General features: G+C 42.3%; 1 protein-coding gene across 1 annotated transcript in view; it reads left to right on the forward strand.

Annotated features, from left to right (window-relative positions):
- Nucleotides 1-16569, forward strand: part of RABGAP1L (RAB GTPase activating protein 1 like) — a 768100-nt gene extending 751531 nt beyond the window's left edge. Inside the window, 7 exon segments of the mRNA XM_029618149.1 lie at nt 1039-1149; nt 4209-4313; nt 4905-4988; nt 7385-7456; nt 9962-10121; nt 10124-10158; nt 11015-16569. Of these exon segments, the coding sequence (XP_029474009.1) occupies nt 1039-1149; nt 4209-4313; nt 4905-4988; nt 7385-7456; nt 9962-10121; nt 10124-10158; nt 11015-11194 (747 nt within the window). The 3' untranslated portion in view covers nt 11195-16569.
- The last annotated feature ends 822 nt before the right edge of the window (nt 16570-17391 follow it).

Below are 17391 nucleotides of genomic sequence, written 5' to 3' on the forward strand. Positions count from 1 at the left end.
TAATGGGATTGCCTTTTCTTGGCTCGGTGCTGTATGACGCGTCTTAGAATCCATTCACCACTGCTTTGGGTTGTTCATGCATCACCATAGCTTATAATTAAGGCATTGAGTCTGGTTTGGATGGAATAATACAGAGGCCAGTTTTCAAAGGGTTTAGGTCCCTAATTTTGGGAGATAGGCTCCTGACTTGGCGCCGCGGAGACCCTAAATGTAGGGTTCTAGTTTCACTAGGCTCTGAAATTTAGGAACTTAAAAAGTGGGTGGCTATTAGCACTGATTATCAGCATTAGGTACCTAGCTTAGGAGCCAAAATCTAGGAAAATGAATAGCAGTCCTAAATTTAGGTGAAAATTTAGGGTTCTAAGTTCCTCTGACAATAGGGGGTCATTTACTAAGCATTTTTCCCATAGATACAGAATGGGAGAAAGCCTTTAGTAAATAGGCTCCAAAGTTAGGAATTCCGCTTTTTTTTATAATATTAGCCTCACAATTATAAGTCAGACTGAGATCTTCATATCAGAGGTGCCGCTTTTGAACAGATTGTGCCAGCATTAGTCCTGTCGTCTTAGCAGTCATGTTAGGGCAACAGTCTTAGTTCTGCTGTTACTGTGTTTGTATAGCACTTCCCTTCTGCTGAAACTCAGCCATGTCTGTGAGTAGAGCGGAGGGAACTTGGTAGGCCAGTTGTACATCAGAGGAAGAGGCAAGATTGCGGCATCCATGAACTTTAGTAGGCCTTATTAGTAGAAGAGTGTAAAAAGGAGTCTTTGTGTTGATTATCCAAATAGTCTTTTTAAGTGTAAGTGTCTCATTGACCTTAAAACTGAGGAATTTGTTTGTTTAGAGACTCTGTCCAGTGCGTACAGCTTCTGTCTTGCTAGCTTAATTCACTCTTTTCCTTAAGCAATTCTTCTCCTTGTGTGCACATGTGGATAATGTTTATGACTTGCTTATTTTTGCTGCTTTTTCACTTTCTTCTCCTGAAATGCTTGTAAACACTGACTCACATATGTGATCTCTGTTCCTGTCCTTCTTCAGCGGGAGAATCGAAGGCTGCAGGAGGCCAGTATGCGGCTAGAGCAAGAGAATGATGACCTTGCCCATGAGCTTGTCACAAGTAAAATCGCTCTTCGCAATGACCTGGATCAGGTAAAATACTCAATCCTTAAGGCAGAGATCTGAATGTGGCTTTTAGGTTATCCCTATGTGATACATAGGTTGCTAGTTTCTGTTTGTGCAGACGTTAGGAGAAAAAATGTCACAGGTAGGCATGGGGATGCACCAACTGGGTCTTTGAGGCCTATCCTGGCAGCACTTTCCTCTTCACTGCCTAATAAGTAAATGGTAGATGCTCTTGAATAGTTGCATTCAGAGAGTTGGCATCATCCATCTGTGCATACTCCCCTGCCACTGATCAGCTGATACTGTGTTTCCTACACTGCACTAGTAAAAATAATGTTTAACATCATTAGGATGAGTCCTGCTCTTTTTCAGTTGTTCTTCTGCAACAACACTGCTTTTTATTCCACACTGCAAGAAAATGTACATTTTAATTTCATTTTAGACTTGTACGCCACTTTTGCACTCAAATTTTGCCAGTTTGATAGTACAGTACAATACATAATATAATATCAGCACCATTAAAATAGAATAGTCATTGCAGTAATTAAAAAACAAAATGCATATTCCATTTAAGGATTGGGAATGGGGAAAGAAGCTCACTCATGGATATGTTTAATTTATTTAGCAGTTAAGCATATTGCCACACTAAAATCAGTCTTCTGATGTGAAGCCTCATAAATTTCTCTTTTGATTAAATATAAAATGGACCGTGGCCAGCCCTGAACTTACAAGAATTTTGTAACTTCTGTCAGGATGAACTTTATTATCCCAATTATTGTGCAAGTTTTTCTTCCTTAGACAATGACTTTCAAACCAATGCACGGGCATGCTTTGGCACATGTGCATTGGCACGCACCCAGATATGGAACCATTTTATTACTTGTGCACACATTATAAAATAGTCTGGCTGTGCGCACACGTGCGCCAGATTTTAAGTGGTTGCGCAAATCCAGATTCTACCACATAAGTCAGGATATTTTTTAACGAGTGTGCATCCATGCTATTGCCAGTTTCACCAGTTCACCCAGTTAACAGCTAGTTCCTCCAACACCCCCCCCCCCCAGGTTTGATAGTCTGTATTCACCCAGTTTATCCCAGACCCTTTAAACCTGGCACAAATGGCTGGTTTTAATTTTTTTTTTTTTAACAACTTACACCTCCTCCCTAGCAGCAGTAAACTTATGCAGCAGTGGACCTGGGCAGGGGTGGTTCTATAATGAGGCAGGCTGAGGCGGCCGGTTCAGGCGGCATAATTTTGAGACGGCAAAAAAAATGCCTCTCTCAGAATGCCGCTGTGGTGTCCACCTCATACTTCCTGCCCCTGCTGCGGCTGTCTCAGCTCAGGCTGGCGGCAGCCGAAGAACGGAGAATGGCTGAAGGGTGCCTCTGGAGCCCAGGCCGGCGGCAACTGAAGAAAAAGAAGAGGCCCCACGTGAGAGAGAGGCAGCTTCTTGTGTGTGTGTGCTTGGGTGATAAGCAACTTGTGTTTGTGTGTGAATTTGAGAGGCAGCTTGTGTTTGTGTGCATGTGTGAGGCAGCTTGCTTGTGTGTGTATGTATGTGAGTTTGAGAGGCAGCTTGCTTGTTTGTGTATGTATGTGAGTTTGAGAGGCAGCTTATGAGTGTGAGAGGCAGCTTGTGTGTATGTGCGCATGTGTGAGGCAGTTTGCTTGTATGTGTGTGCTTGGGTGAGAGGCAGCTTGTGTGTGTGTGTGTTTGAGAGGCAGCTTGTGTGTGTGTGAGAGAGAGAGAATGCAAGCCTGGTGGGATGAGAGAGCATGTGTGAGGGTGCTTGAGGGGGGAAAGAGCATGTGTAAGTGCCAGAGAGGGGGGGCGGGAGGGCGCCATCTCATCCCTCGCCTCAGGCAGCAGATTGCCTTGAGCCGCCTCTGGACCTTGGGCATTCGTAAGTATTTACGCACACATCTCTTGGCCATACCCCAAAACGCCCACACCCACTCCAAAACCACGCCCACACTGTGCCCCTTTTTTTAAATCAAGTGAGATGTGCATGCAGCGGGAGATACGCCCGCATCTGAGTGGCTTTTAAAATTTGATTGGCGTGCGTAAATACGACTTGTGCATGCATCCCCCAATTTATGCACCACTGGGCTTTTAAAATTCACTCTAAGTAAGCACTAAGGATATGTCCTTTGGATCTCCTGGCTTCCAGGGACAACTGAGGCACAGCACGTCTACCTGGAAAAAGCAGAGAGGCTCCATATTGATGGAGTGCACTGCAGTATCAGCTGCTGATCTTAAAACCAGCCCCAGATTTAGGCAAGGACAGCTACCTAGGGCACCAAGGAGCCAGACTGAAAAGGAACCTACTCCTATTTTAGGACCATGCGCTGGCACCACCCCCCACCCCTGCTGTCAGATCTCAGATGTCAGATCCTGCCTGTGGGCACCATAATATTAAATTCAGCCCTGCTTGAGAACAGCAAACAGGTCCACATTTCAGAAAATCCCTAATGAATCTTTCTTACATAGATACGGTCTAAGAACCAAGTTACTCTGCGTAATTTGGTTTCTCTAAACCCCAGACCTGTTTGGGGGTCTCAAATCTGGATTTGACCACCACTCTAGGGCAACAGTAGACAAATTATTTTGGTTCTGAGACCTCACTGAATTCATATTGTTTAATTTATATTGTTTAATGAATGAGCATTTCCTGCGTGTCTTTACAGCAGGAAGGAAAAAGAAGCCATTGTTCTAGCTGGTAACATGATTTTCATTACATTGTGCACAGTCTGGTGGGAACAGTCAGGAAAGTTTGTGAAAGAAAACCTTGTTTCGATGTGCAGTGTGCTGTCACCACAGCTGATTAGGAAGAAAAACAAAACTTGATAGCCATACCAGGGTTCTGGCTGGAAGAATACGATGAGCCCTTTCACTCCGTGCTGGGGCTTAATGTATATTTTCCTGTTCTCGAGCACATTGTTGCTTGTAATCATTGCGTTGCTCCTACCTGGCTGCCTGCATTGGCGCACAGTGACAGAGCTGGAGGTGGAGCAGCACTCTTATCCTGTGTTTGTGTGTGCGTGTAGAGTTATATATACCCATTGGTACCTCTGGGTTTTTCAGGCAGAGGATAAGGCAGACGTGCTTAATAAGGAACTTCTCCTGACCAAACAGAGACTGGTGGAGACGGAGGAGGAAAAACGGAAACAGGAAGAGGAAACCGCCCAGGTAAAGGATTGCTTTCAGCTCCCTTCCTGCCTGGAACAGTAATCTCATATTCAAAATGAACCACGGAAAGCAAATATTAGTAACTGTGGGCTTGATTATGTGGACGTGGTAATTCCCTCTTGTGATCATGGAATGGTGACATCACGACTACCCCAGCTCCACAAGTAGCACAGCCATATTTTCACTCTGATTTCACCAGATGTACACAGCCTGTACAGGTGAGTCAGAACATATTCTCCAAAAGAGAAGTACTGCAGGATTTCTTTGTTATACATGTCAGGATGTAAATCTAGCATAGTATTTTATGATTCTTATACGTTAGGATTCTGTACATAGAATGAGAGTGCTTGTGTTATAACCCTGTGAGACAAAATGATAATTCACTGGTTAAAAGGTGATGGAACTGCTCCAGGAGAAGGAAATACACCTACAGGAGAACACAATTTTGAGCCATTGCAGCTTCCCAGAGCTCTTAAATGGAAAATCATGTGAATCGATTAACTTAGCAGGTTCTTGCCTTTGATTTACCTGCATCTTGTCAAAAGAAAACATTGCTTTAATGCAATGTTGTTCTTTATTTTTCCTTTTCAGCTGAAGGAAGTGTTCAGGAAACAGCTTGAAAAGGCTGAACTAGAAATCAAGAAAACTACAGCCATCATTGCTGAGTATAAACAGGTATTGCACAACTGTTACTCTTAAATATTTATGACCTAATGTACTCCTGAGCATTGCTCTGCTTAGCCCTAATACAGCTCCGCCAACGTCCCTCAGCCCATACCTGCAGTACTTTGCTTTTCCAACTCTAGACCTTGCCTGAGCAGGGACAACCTGTGATGGCTTGATGATTTGAATCAACCACTGGATCAAATCAAGGTCAGAGAAACTTGGCACACAATGACAGATAAAGACCACAGGGTTCATCCAGCCTACCCTTCTTCTCCCTCAGAGATCCTCGGTGCTTGTCCTATGCTCTCTTGAATTCTGATTCTCTCCTTGTCTCTACCCCTTTCACTGATGGTGCATTAATCAAGCCCTGTTTTCAGTGGGGTGCTGACAACGATATGTATTTAGAAGTGTAAGAATCCAGTGTTGGCACCAGTGATTACATCTGTATTTCCATTCTATCTTCCGAGAAAGTGTTTTAAGACACATGTTTAGAAGATCCAAGATATGGTATATTGTTTACTGTCTTACTTTTCATGGTCACGCTTCCTGGTTTTTGCCCAGGTTCAACTCCCAGTATGGGAATTACCTTTGAACTGGGCAGACCGTGTTACTATGAAAGGCATTTAATATGACCTGCCCCCTCCCAAATATGCATCTTGTTAGACTGAACAGTTAACATGAATGTCCTTCTGTACCTGTGTCCTCTTCTTAGCTATGCAATCAGCTTACAGGCAGAAAATTAAAAGGCCTGTGCGTGTAAAATTCAGGGGGTTACGCGTGTGGCCGGACCCAGTGCGCGCCGCGTGCACTGTCCAAAGGGCCCGGCCATGAGTGTAACCCCCGATACACACCGAAGTGCCGAGCCAACTAAAAGGGGCGGGGACTGGCTGGGACAGTGGCCATTAGGCCCTGTCCCCAGCTGCCGGCGCGCGGAAGATACTTCTGCACTGGACCAGCAGTAAGTATGAAAACAAAAAAACAGGGGATAGGTAGGTTTAGTTTAGGGGTCGGGGAGAAAGGGTAGGTAGGGTTATAGGAAAGTTCTCTCCCAGTCCGCTCCTTAATTGGAGCTGATTGGCGGACTGGGAGGGAACTGGGCAAAGGCCTGATCGTGTCGCTGCACTTAGAAACACCCCCCCCCCCCCCCCCGCGAGTCACGGACCATCCGCACATGCGCACACGAATGTTAAAATCCAGCACGCTTGTGCGCACAGATATTGTATTTTATAACATGGGCGCGCCAACGTGCACGTGTTATAAATGATTGTATCCATGGGTAGAGCATAGACCTCAGGCAGTTCATGGGGGCTGCCATGTGGTCTCCACCCTCTGCTGTTACTGTGTTCAGAGGAAAAGGAAAGATTGCGGCATCCATGAACTTTACTGGGGCTCACTTATTAGTAGGAGAGAGTAAAAATGAGTGGTCGTATTGTGAACTTTATCACCAGAGTCTTTGTGTTGATTATCCAAATAGTCTTTTTAAGTGTACGTGTCTTATTGACCTTAAAACTGGGGCATTTGATTGTTTACGAGACTCTGCCTTGCTAGTTTAAGTCACTCATTTCCTCAAGCAATTCTTCTCCGTGTGCACACATGTGGATAATGTTTATGATTTGCTCATTTTTGCTGCTTTTTCGCTTGCTTCTCCTTCTGAAATGCTTGTTGGTTTAGAGACTCCAGTACATACAGCTTCTGCCTTGCTAGCTTAATTTACTCATTTCCTCGAGCAATTCTCCTCCCTGTGAATCTTTTGCTCACTGCCAACTCCAGTACAGTGATCACCACAGGGACAAGGAAACCTCTGAATACAAAGGCTCAAAATCATTCATCCAAATCTCAGTGCCTGAATTTCAGGCAAAATTGGACTCAATAGCTATTTCAGAAGCAAATTTTGGTATAGCCTTATCTGCAGTAAAGATAGCTATTTACTGAGGTTATAAGAAACTAAGAGGTCCATATTGTATTCAGCACAATTGTCTAAGTTTGGTACTTAGCCAGGCAAAAGCTGGGATTTAAAAATCCCACTGTTTTGACTGCTCAGTATAACCAGATACAGTTTTGACCAGCTAAAATCCTACCTGGCTGTGTCAGAAGTGGCCTGGGGGGGTTCCTATGATGTAACATCGTTATCTGGCTAAGTTAGTCAGACAGTGCTGATTTGTGGCATTAGCCAGATAACTTTAAGACAGCCAAATAGTAGTCCTAAAGTTAACCAGATAAATTTATCTGGCTAACTTTAAGATATCTAGTTGTAGTCAGTGGTGTGTGCATTGCTGAATATCCCAGCTAAATTAGCCAGATAAGTCCTAACTTTGCCATTTGCGCAGCAGCTGAAAATGGACTTCTAATAGTTTGGTAAAGTAAAGCCTACATAAATGCATACGGTTTTCCTTTTTCATGTTCAGATTTGTTCTCAGCTAAGCACCCGGCTAGAGAAACAGCAGACAGCAAATAAGGAGGAGCTGGAGATTGTGAAGGTAAGCCGGAAATCTTCCTCCTCATGGTTTTCCTTCAGATGAGGAAATCATGTGAATAAGCTGCCAGGAGCGATCAGAAGAACTGTACTTTCATTAAGGACGAGTGTTAGTAGAAAAAATTAATTGCACCCGATGTTAGAGAACATGTCCTATCTGAACATTTTGAAAGCTCTTCTTTGTTGATCCAATAAAAGGTGTCACAACATACAAAGACTCGGGTAAAGGTCTCCTGACTAAGATTTTATTGCTCCACTTGGCTAGTTATTCCTTGTGGTCTGAGTTTCACACAGTATTTCCTAAGGTAGACTTCCTGTTTCCCTGCATGTTTCCTATCTAATCAGGAGTGACCAACCTTAGGGAAACACCGTGGACACCATATGACATTACTAGATTACTACTGTGAAAATGTATATTTTTGCAGAACAGCACATATTCATATTTATAATTCTCCTAACCTGCCAGAACACCATACTTGTAGCCTCTCTCTTTCATCCACCACAGCCATGCATATTGGATATTTACATACTGACTATGTGATTCCTCTTCTTGAGTAACATAAGGAAATAAATTCACTATTCCCGCCAGCCAGGCCAGATGAAGAGACAGACAGTGAAATGCTACCATAAATTAGAAAAGCTAACAAATTAGGCAATATGTTAATAATGGGAGTTTTCAATTGCCACAGAGTTGATTGGGTAAATGTAATCCAGACATACTGATGCCATAAATCCCTACTGTATCACAATGTAACTCGCATTGAGCTACCAACGAAAGGCATGAGCTAAATCCAAACATATGAGAAATAAATAGACTGCTTCATGGAGGAGCTGGTACTGGGGGGCCAGATCTAATCCTCACTGTAACACGTGATTTTGTGCAAGAGATAACAGTGGTGGAGGCAATACTGATGTCAATGTAATCACATTTAACAGAATTTAACTGAAAAGACATCAAGCAAACCTACTGCAGTAAAATTTAATTTTAAAAAGGGAGACTCTGATAAAATGGGGAAATTAATTAGAAAAACAACTAAAAGGTAATGACCTATTGTGGATTGGTAACTGGCCAAAGGATAAGAAACAGAGACTAAGACTCAATGGTCATTACTCTCAGTGGAGAAAAAGGTAAATAGTGGAGTGCCCCAGGGATCTGTATTGGGATCAGTGCTTTTTAATATATTTATAAATTATCTTAAAAAGTGAGGGAAGAGTGAGCTGGTCAAATTCCCAGCTGACACAAAATTATTTACGGTTATTAGAACTCAAGAAGATTGTGGGAAATTGCAAGAGGACCTTGCAAGATAGGGGAATTGGGCATCTAAATGACAGATGAAATTTTATATGGAAAAGTGCAAAGGGATACATATAGGGAAGATTAATTCAAACCCTAGGTATATAATGCTGGGTTCCACTCAGGAACACGATTTTGGAATCATTGTGAACAATACTTTGAAATCCTCAGCTGTCATAAAAACAAATAAAATATTAGTTATTATTAGGAAAATAAAAAGAGATATCATAATGTCTCCGCATCGAGCCATGGTGGACTACACCGTGAGTATTGTTTGCATTTCTGGTTGTCCATATCAAAAAAGTTAAAGTGGAACTAGAAAAGGTACAGAGAAGGCCAACAAAAATGATAAAAGGAATGGAACAACTCCCCTATGAGGAAAGGCTAAGCAGGTTAGGGCTCTTCAGCCTGGAGAAGAGATGACTGAGAAGAGATATGATAGAGATCTATAAAATCTTGAGTGGGGTGAATTGGATAAACAGAGATTGGTTATTTACCCTTTCAAAAAAGTACTAGCACTAGGGGACACTCCTTGAAGCTAATGGCACATTAAGACAAATCGGAGAAAGTATGTTTTGAGTCCATGCACAATGAAACTGTGAAATTTTGTTTTCCATAGGAGGTGGTGAAAGAAGTTAGTTAGCTGGGTTTAAAAAGGGTTTAGACAAGTTCCTGGAGGAAAAGTTTATAAAACTATTATTAGCAATGAAAACTTAGGAAAAATCACTTCCTATCCCTGATTATGGGCATAAGGATTGGAGCTATTCTTTGGGATCCTGCTGGGTACCTTGTGACCTGAATTGGCCACTGTTGAAGACAGATACTGATCTTTATGATCCTTTAGTCTGGCTCAGTATGGCATTTCTTAGAATATGTTAGCACCTCCAGAGCTCCATATTGTGTTTGTGTGTGTGTGCGTGTATATGTACATTTAACTCTATACAAAAACAGTCTCTGAATCTGCAAATCTGATTAGAACAATGCATTTTGTTTGCATTCAAGAACACAATTTTTGTAAGAAGGATTGGGTTTGAAAACTGTATCTTACATCTGAGAATGAACAACAGGGAAGGGATCTCCCCATTAGAATTCCAAGCTACTCAGATTGGCCACTGTTGGAGATGGGATGTTGGGCTCGATGGACTGGACCTGACCCAGTATGGCCTCTCCCATGTTCTTCTTGCTAAAAGTCTTTGCGCTCATTTTCTGTCACAGGGCAAAGTGATGTCGTGCACACAGTGCAGTGAGATCTTCAATAAGGAAGGAAGCCTACGGCGAAGTTCTTCCAGCAAGGAGAGCCAGGGAGTGGAGACAGATGATGAAAAAGATTTGCTCACGAAGCAGCTGAGGGAGATGGAGCTAGATCTGGCACAGACCAACTGCAGCTGGTAGAGGCTAAGTGCAAAATTCAGGTAACGTACCGCATAGGTACAGAAAGGGCCCCCTTCCACGTTCTGTACGTCTAGGGCCCACATGGCAATTCCAGACCTGCGACCATGGCAGAATATGCTCAGGACACAGAGCACCATATTATTTCAATATTGTGATTTGCATCATTGCACCTTTGGCGATGATCTGCTTTTCCTTGCAAAAAAACAAAGCGCAGACACTATTGCTGAATAATCTGTAAACTTGCCAGAACAGATTACGTTGCAAAATCAAAATGTGCAATGTATGGTGGTGTTTCAGCTACGAGCTCAGATCTTTCTGTGCGAAGGATTGTGACCTATTCATTTCTTCCACCATAATGTGCATTTTTGTTCAAATTTAAGACAACTATGAACAAGACATCTCCTTACCCTTGCATTTGCTTATTGTTCTTTAATAGTTTTGGATGCAACATTTGCCTCTGGTTGCCCAGAAGAACATGTCCATGTCTCCACCATTAGCAAATTAGATTGCGCCAATGGTTCCCAGGATTCTGAGGTCATTGCTTGCTGTACAACAGTTCTCCTAGCTCCAGGGAAAGAGAAGTTTAGGTCCCACTCAAGAGCGACACCTACTGGATATCTACAGAGTGTTTTACTGGGTTCCAGACCAGCTGTGCTTTGTTACTGTAATATTTAGGCTGCCTTTGGGAGGTGAGACGGGGTAGTACATAAAGGGGTAAGATGTATTCTCATCCTCAGTCATTAGATGGTAGAGCAGATTACGATTGGGTTGGGTGAGGCTAGCCTACCCGAAAAAGAGAAAAACACGAAACCATTTCATAAGTTGGAAAAGACAACCAATTCAAACAATACAAATTATCTCTTTGTTCTTGTGTAGGAACTGGAACACCAGAGAGGGACCCTTCTGAATGAAATCCAAGCGGCCAAAAACTCTTGGTTTAGCAAAACCTTGAACTCTATCAAAACAGCCACAAGCACACAGCCGGCAGCAGCAGCAGCGGCAGCAGCACAGCAGCCACAGCCTCAGCCCTCGCAGCTGCCCAGAGAGAGTTCATAGTTCCAATGAGACCTCAAGGCAAGAGCACAAGCAACCTCCTTAACAAAACCAGTTCCCCACCCGGTCCTGCTGCCTCGCTCAAGAAGAGGAAGGGAGGCTGGGAGAAGGCTTTCATTTTGCCCCACACTGAAGCAACTGAAAGAGCTCGTGTGTTTTTATGTTTTAATTTCTTCATTTCAAGCTGCCTCGTTGAAAATTACTTTCAGATAACGTTCATCCTTTTAATCTTTTTTTTTTATTATTATTATTATTATAGATACTTAGATAATAGGACAAAATGTAAGGACTTATGACCAAGTATTTATAATATGACTAATCCTAATTATTCTTACTGGTAATTATCTTGCATACAAACACAATTTTATTGTTGGGTTTTTGTTTGTTTTTTTTCTTGTGAGTAAGAGGAAGAAGGATTGAAGTATGAAAGAGAAGTCTATAAGGCTTCTCAAAACAAAGACGAGAGCAGGAATATCTGACTAGCAGGCACAATGACTAACCAAGGAAACGGCATTGCTATTCCTCATAATTCTCTGGTATAGAAGTTTGAAAATAAAAAGAGAGACCACGGACAAACTTGGCCTGGTAAACATAAGACCCATCTGGTGTTTGGAATCAGCACAATTCACAGCAACGGGAGGTGTTATCCCCAAAGCCATAGCTGTGTTTGTCAGCCAGCAAGAGCACTTTTGGCTGAACGCTATGTTGGTAAATGGGGAACCCGAGCTGCTTGTAGAGGCATTGCTGTTGGTTGGGTAGGAGTAACTAAGCATTCTCCCTGAGAAATACGACCACTGCTTAGCTCCTGAGCAGCATGTACCTCCAGAACCCTGGCAGCTTGTACAAACCACAAACTTTCCATTCATGTATCGTTCATATTTCAATCACAAAAAAATACTTTAAGTTACATTAAATGACTGTTGCAAAGGTAACAGGACACGTACTTTCCCTTGCTAGAGCACGCAAAAATATGGCAAACTACAGCTGAATGGTAGATTTGGAGTAATAAGCGAGACATTTAAAGGAACCAGCTGGCTAGCGCAGTTCAACCCTCCTTTAACTTTCCTGCACTGCATTTAAACTAGCTCCAAAATAGTTCTAAATGCATCCCACAATGACTAAAGATAACTTACTGTGCATGTGAAAAACAGCTTCCAAACCTACTATACAGGAAAATTAAGGGAGGGTTGTATTGTAGATAGACGCAATAGTACAGCATCTTTGAGCTCCAGGTCATCAATTCAAACTTAAGTGATACTGATAGAAAGCAAAAATCGTTGCTATTGAATTAGCTGTTCAAGTGGCCAATGTGAAATAAGGTGGTGACTTCAGCACAGTTCACTGGGGTGCGAGCTGTCATTCGGGCAAAGACCAAGGATTAAATGGGCGAGGAGACTCTCCTGTCTCTCTCCACCCTTAATGATGGTACTCTTCAGAGTAGGATTGATCAGCAACCCAATCGGTAGGATGAGGGAAGCTTGCACTAATGCTGTCAGCTCTGCAACCAATCTGTCTGCATTGTTCTAGGGTTGCCAGTCTGCCACTGTTAGCAGCGTCAGATTCACCAAAAAAAAAAAAGCAGTAGATTGAAACCATTTAACTTCTGAATTGTTGCTTCAGGAAGGTAATGAACCCCAGGCAGAGTGAGCTCATCCTACACCTGATGTCTGCGCCCTGGCTCAGACTTGGGGCAGTGCTTTCCAACAGAAACTCCCAGCTCAGGCAGGTCTGAGGGGAAGTTTATTCCAGTCCTGATCCTTTATTTTTATTTTAGCTCATACAGAGATCTGTAGTTCTCCCTTACATTCTCACAAACAAGTCTATGAATCTCATAATGCACTGTGATAGCCGTTAAGAATAATGAAATATTAATTTGGCAGGCACTCTGTTAAACTTGTGAAAGAAGTTCCACAATGCATGAGCGATGAATGGTTTGAATTTAATTGGTGACCTTCTCGGTGCATTACTTTGTATTCCGGATCTTGTAATAATAATGCCTTTGTAGCGAGATCAGTTGGTTTATCATGTGACCCATTTCTAGAGCATCATAGGAATTCACAGGAGGCAGCCAGCTGATACGGTATTTAAGGAACCTGCAAAGGACTAATAGTTTATGCCTTGATATTTCTTCTTTGGAATAGAAACATCAATAATAGGCAGTAAAATTCACTTTGTTTTTTTTACAGGTTTAATGGAATTCCCATCATAAAAACGGATATTTCACGATTTGAGTAGTTTTAATTGGAGGGGCGAGCACTATCCCAGGGCATTCACATTGCTTAAGGAACCATTAGTTGTTAAGCTGTTTTGTTTGAAACTTAATTTAAATGGATTCCACTGGCACATTGCAGTGAATTCAGTTCTGTTTATAACTTAAGCAATGTGAATACCCTGGGATTGTGCACGCCCCTCCAATTAAAACTACTCAGATCCTGAAATATATATATATATATATATATAGTGAGAGAGAGATAAGGATTGCACTATTACCCCAAGCAATGTCTGGAAGTGTAGAAAGGCTTTACAGTTCTAACCAACATGTATCACCCGGCTGTGCTTTACTTTGTGTCACTGAAATGAAGAAAACCTGTAAACAGAATGGCAGTGAATCTGGCCAGCAAAAACCCTAGGAAAGATCTTCAGGCTCTTTATGCTGATGGTTGCCTATCACCTTAGTGGTCATGACATTTTAGACCTAGTATAAATCCCACACCAGGAATTTATGGGGACCTCCATCTCACGTTCCGTGTTCTTCTTACATTTCTGTGCTGTTGGTTAAGTCTCTTCAAGCTGAGCAAATAGGGAACAGACCCCAGCATGTCTCTAGTATCTTTGAAAGGGGCTGTGGGGAATCGATGATCCAGGAAAGAAGAATTTGAGCTGTGTCCTCACCAGTGACATAGAACCAGGTAATGCGTGGATCCCTGTGTTGTTTATGCACACAACGTTTATACAGTTTCCTGTACAGTTAATTGGATTATGGAGTTAAAGAATAGGTATGTTGATTGCTATACAAGGAAATATCAGAAGCTTTATTAACACTTCATAAAATCCTGGGATATGCATTCTTTATTAATTTAAAAGAGAACTTCCGCATAGGCCATGATCTGGGCCAGAAAAGGTATCCTAAAAAGTGGGTCCCAGATAAAGGGAATTCCATCATCAAATATAATTAGCCTTGACTGGAGATGACTGAAGAACTGGATTCTGAAGCCCTGTTAGAGTTGTCCAATCATTTGATACACACTATACGCAGAATTTAAAATAATAAAAAGAACCTGTGATTGGCTGCAGATTGTTCTGACCCATACTCCTATCTTAACATAGTGGTCTGAATTAGAACCAAACATGTAAAATAGCTATTCTTGGGGAAAAACTGTAATTTTAGGCACGACATCACCCGAGCATTGGCATTATTGACCATAGGTGTGCATGGGAAAGCCCAGAGTGTTCAGTCTAGACAAATGATTAGCTACAAAACATTCAGTACTTTCTCCCACCCTGTTTTTTAGTTTAACACCTCCGCCCCAGACAGCATGAACAGTTGACTCAGGAAACCTTGCTAGCCCCAAGAGCTGGAGGGACGACTCTTCTGAGATGATCCTTGAGTGCTGCGGTACTGGCCTCCCTTCCCCGGGTTGGGGTGGGTCACTTCTGCAGGGCACCCAACCCCACCTGGCCCTGATGGCTGTCCTAGCGGAGCAAGCTGCACCACAGCGCACACAGTGTCCTGGCCTGGACCGCAGAGGCGACCTAATATTCCTTGCTTTCATCATAGTGAGGAGAGAATCTTTTCCCCATTTACAATGACTTGGTTTAGAATGTTTGGAAATAGATATATAATCAGGGTTATAGCTATATCCTGGACCTTACTACAGATTATTTAGCAGTTAAGCCCGCCCAATGACAAGGCAGATATTTGCACAAAGAATACGTACCTATGTGATCATTTATAGCTCTGAATGTGCAGTTACTGTCACAAGACTTCAGCCTGCCATATTGGTTTTTGAAAATCCTTGGGAGAGCATGCTTCAATATAGAAAAAGTCCAAATTTGGGTTTTCTAAGGGGTTTTATTGCTATAAACTAGGAATCATACACAAAACTGAAGCTAATTATAAATAAAAAAGGTTATAGTGACCTTGTAAGTGTCTGGTGACCTTCTAAATCCTAATAAAAGTTGGCTGATATAGTCTGGTTATTCACAGTTTATTTTAAATGTTATATAATGCATAAAGAGATTTTATTAAACTAGAAACATTTAGAGAAGGTTTACTTCTGAAGTGACACATTCCTCCTAGTAAAAGTTCACCTTCCTTCCTTTATCATTTGTATGGCCAGTTTATGGATGACCCACTTCACACGCACACACTGCCTCGCCCCTTCCAGGTTGAATTAGCTGAGCAGGAATGGTCCCTGCCAGACAGCTAGAATTCAAGGTCCCAGGCTGCAAAGACTCTGGCGTTCCTATGAACTATTACAGTTCCATTTCTCTTCTCCCCATGTGCAGCTGAGACGGCTGCATGATTTTCTCTCATCCCGCAGTGATCCTGCTGGGGTGTACCTCCCCCCAGAGCACCAAAAACTTTCTGTGCAGACTGAAGAAACTAGAAAGATGAGGTCATGCTTGACCCTGGGAATCCCATGTGGAAGCACCAGTGCTTAACCCCTGTTCATCACTACAGTCCTGACATAAAATATAAACAAATGTATTTAATTTGCAGCAATGGCAAGCTGGAGTGAATTGCCAGGGACATGCATTGTTCAAGAGATATTCATTATTAGTGCACTCCTTTGACAGTCACAGATTTCACAAGAGCTCTCTATTGATCCAGGATGAAAGATGCCTGCACCTTGAAAGTAAACGATCTCGAGAAGATGAAAACTCTTAAGAAATTTGGGGGAAATATTCACTTTATTGACTTCGTAAAAAAGTGCTAAAAAGTTGTATTTTTATGTTAATAAGTAGAATTTGACTGAGACACAAAGAACAAATATGGAAGAACACTGAGTGGGATAAACTTCCTGATTAACACTGAAACTTGATAACTGTACATATGGAAAAGAGGTAAAGAAATAAGATGGGGGGATATATGTTTGTTGGTATGTTTTGACTGAATATAAAAAATGTTTATAAAATACATATTTCGGGTAAAGTTCAACTATTGCTTACAAATTAATGGGAATTTAGTTTTTAAATTTTATCCAAAATGTTTATTAAAAAGCCTTTGCAAAAAGACGCAATGGGTAAAGGCAAAGGCCTAGTCTCTGCTTAGTTCCATGTCATAAACGTGTTAAAGGGATTTGACCCAATTTGTGATTGGAATCAACAGCACTGCAATGTTCATGAAACTGTATAATAAAGTGTTGCTGGATGCATAGGGCTTGTCTTATTCCTTTTTACAGAAAGCTCCAGCAAGCACTGTGAATTGTTTTCAAAATAGGTTGCTTAGAAATATTCTACTTAGAAAAAGTATCAAAAGACTAATTAGCTGCACATAGCTATGCAGCTTGCCTCAGGAGCCGACCAGACAAAAGCAGATCTGATGTTAGCTTATCTAGCAAGCGATGGGGATGGGGATTTGCTTGAAAATAACACAGAAATGAGAACATGTAGGGGTTAATTTTAATAGCCCAGGGTGCGCCGGATCCAGGAGATACCGGTACGTGCAGAAGGCGGGGGAGGGGGGGGGTGCACCGTGTGGATTTAAAAAGATGCCCGCGTACACCCGCATCTCCTGGTGTGCGCACAAAAAATGTTTTCTGAAAAAGGAGTGGGATGTGAGTTAGGCGGGGCATGGGCGTTCCAGGATTTATGACTGAAATCTATGCGCACGATCCCGCGCCCGCACTCCCTACCACACAACTTTACTTCTGCTATGAATGGGGTGCAAGTACTAAATCACAAAAATATAGGTTAGTCAGCGGAGTTTTTAGGGTCGGGGCTAATTAACTAGGGGGATTAGAAAGTCCTATCCTTTACCTGGGCAAACTGGGGAAACAGGAAATTGTGCCAGCCCGGGTCTACTAAAATGCACATGTACATGCGTTCAGCCTATTTTATACCATGCACACACGTACACGCATTTATTACAAAACGGCAACGTCCTTTGGCGCGAGCCGGCATATGCGTGTACATGTGCGCCCAGACGCCAGTATCAAAGTTACCATCCCTTTGTTTCGCGGCGTAGTTTTCAAAAC

The sequence above is a fragment of the Rhinatrema bivittatum genome, chromosome 10 (genome assembly GCF_901001135.1).
Source record: "Rhinatrema bivittatum chromosome 10, aRhiBiv1.1, whole genome shotgun sequence".
NCBI lineage: Eukaryota > Metazoa > Chordata > Amphibia > Gymnophiona > Rhinatrematidae > Rhinatrema > Rhinatrema bivittatum.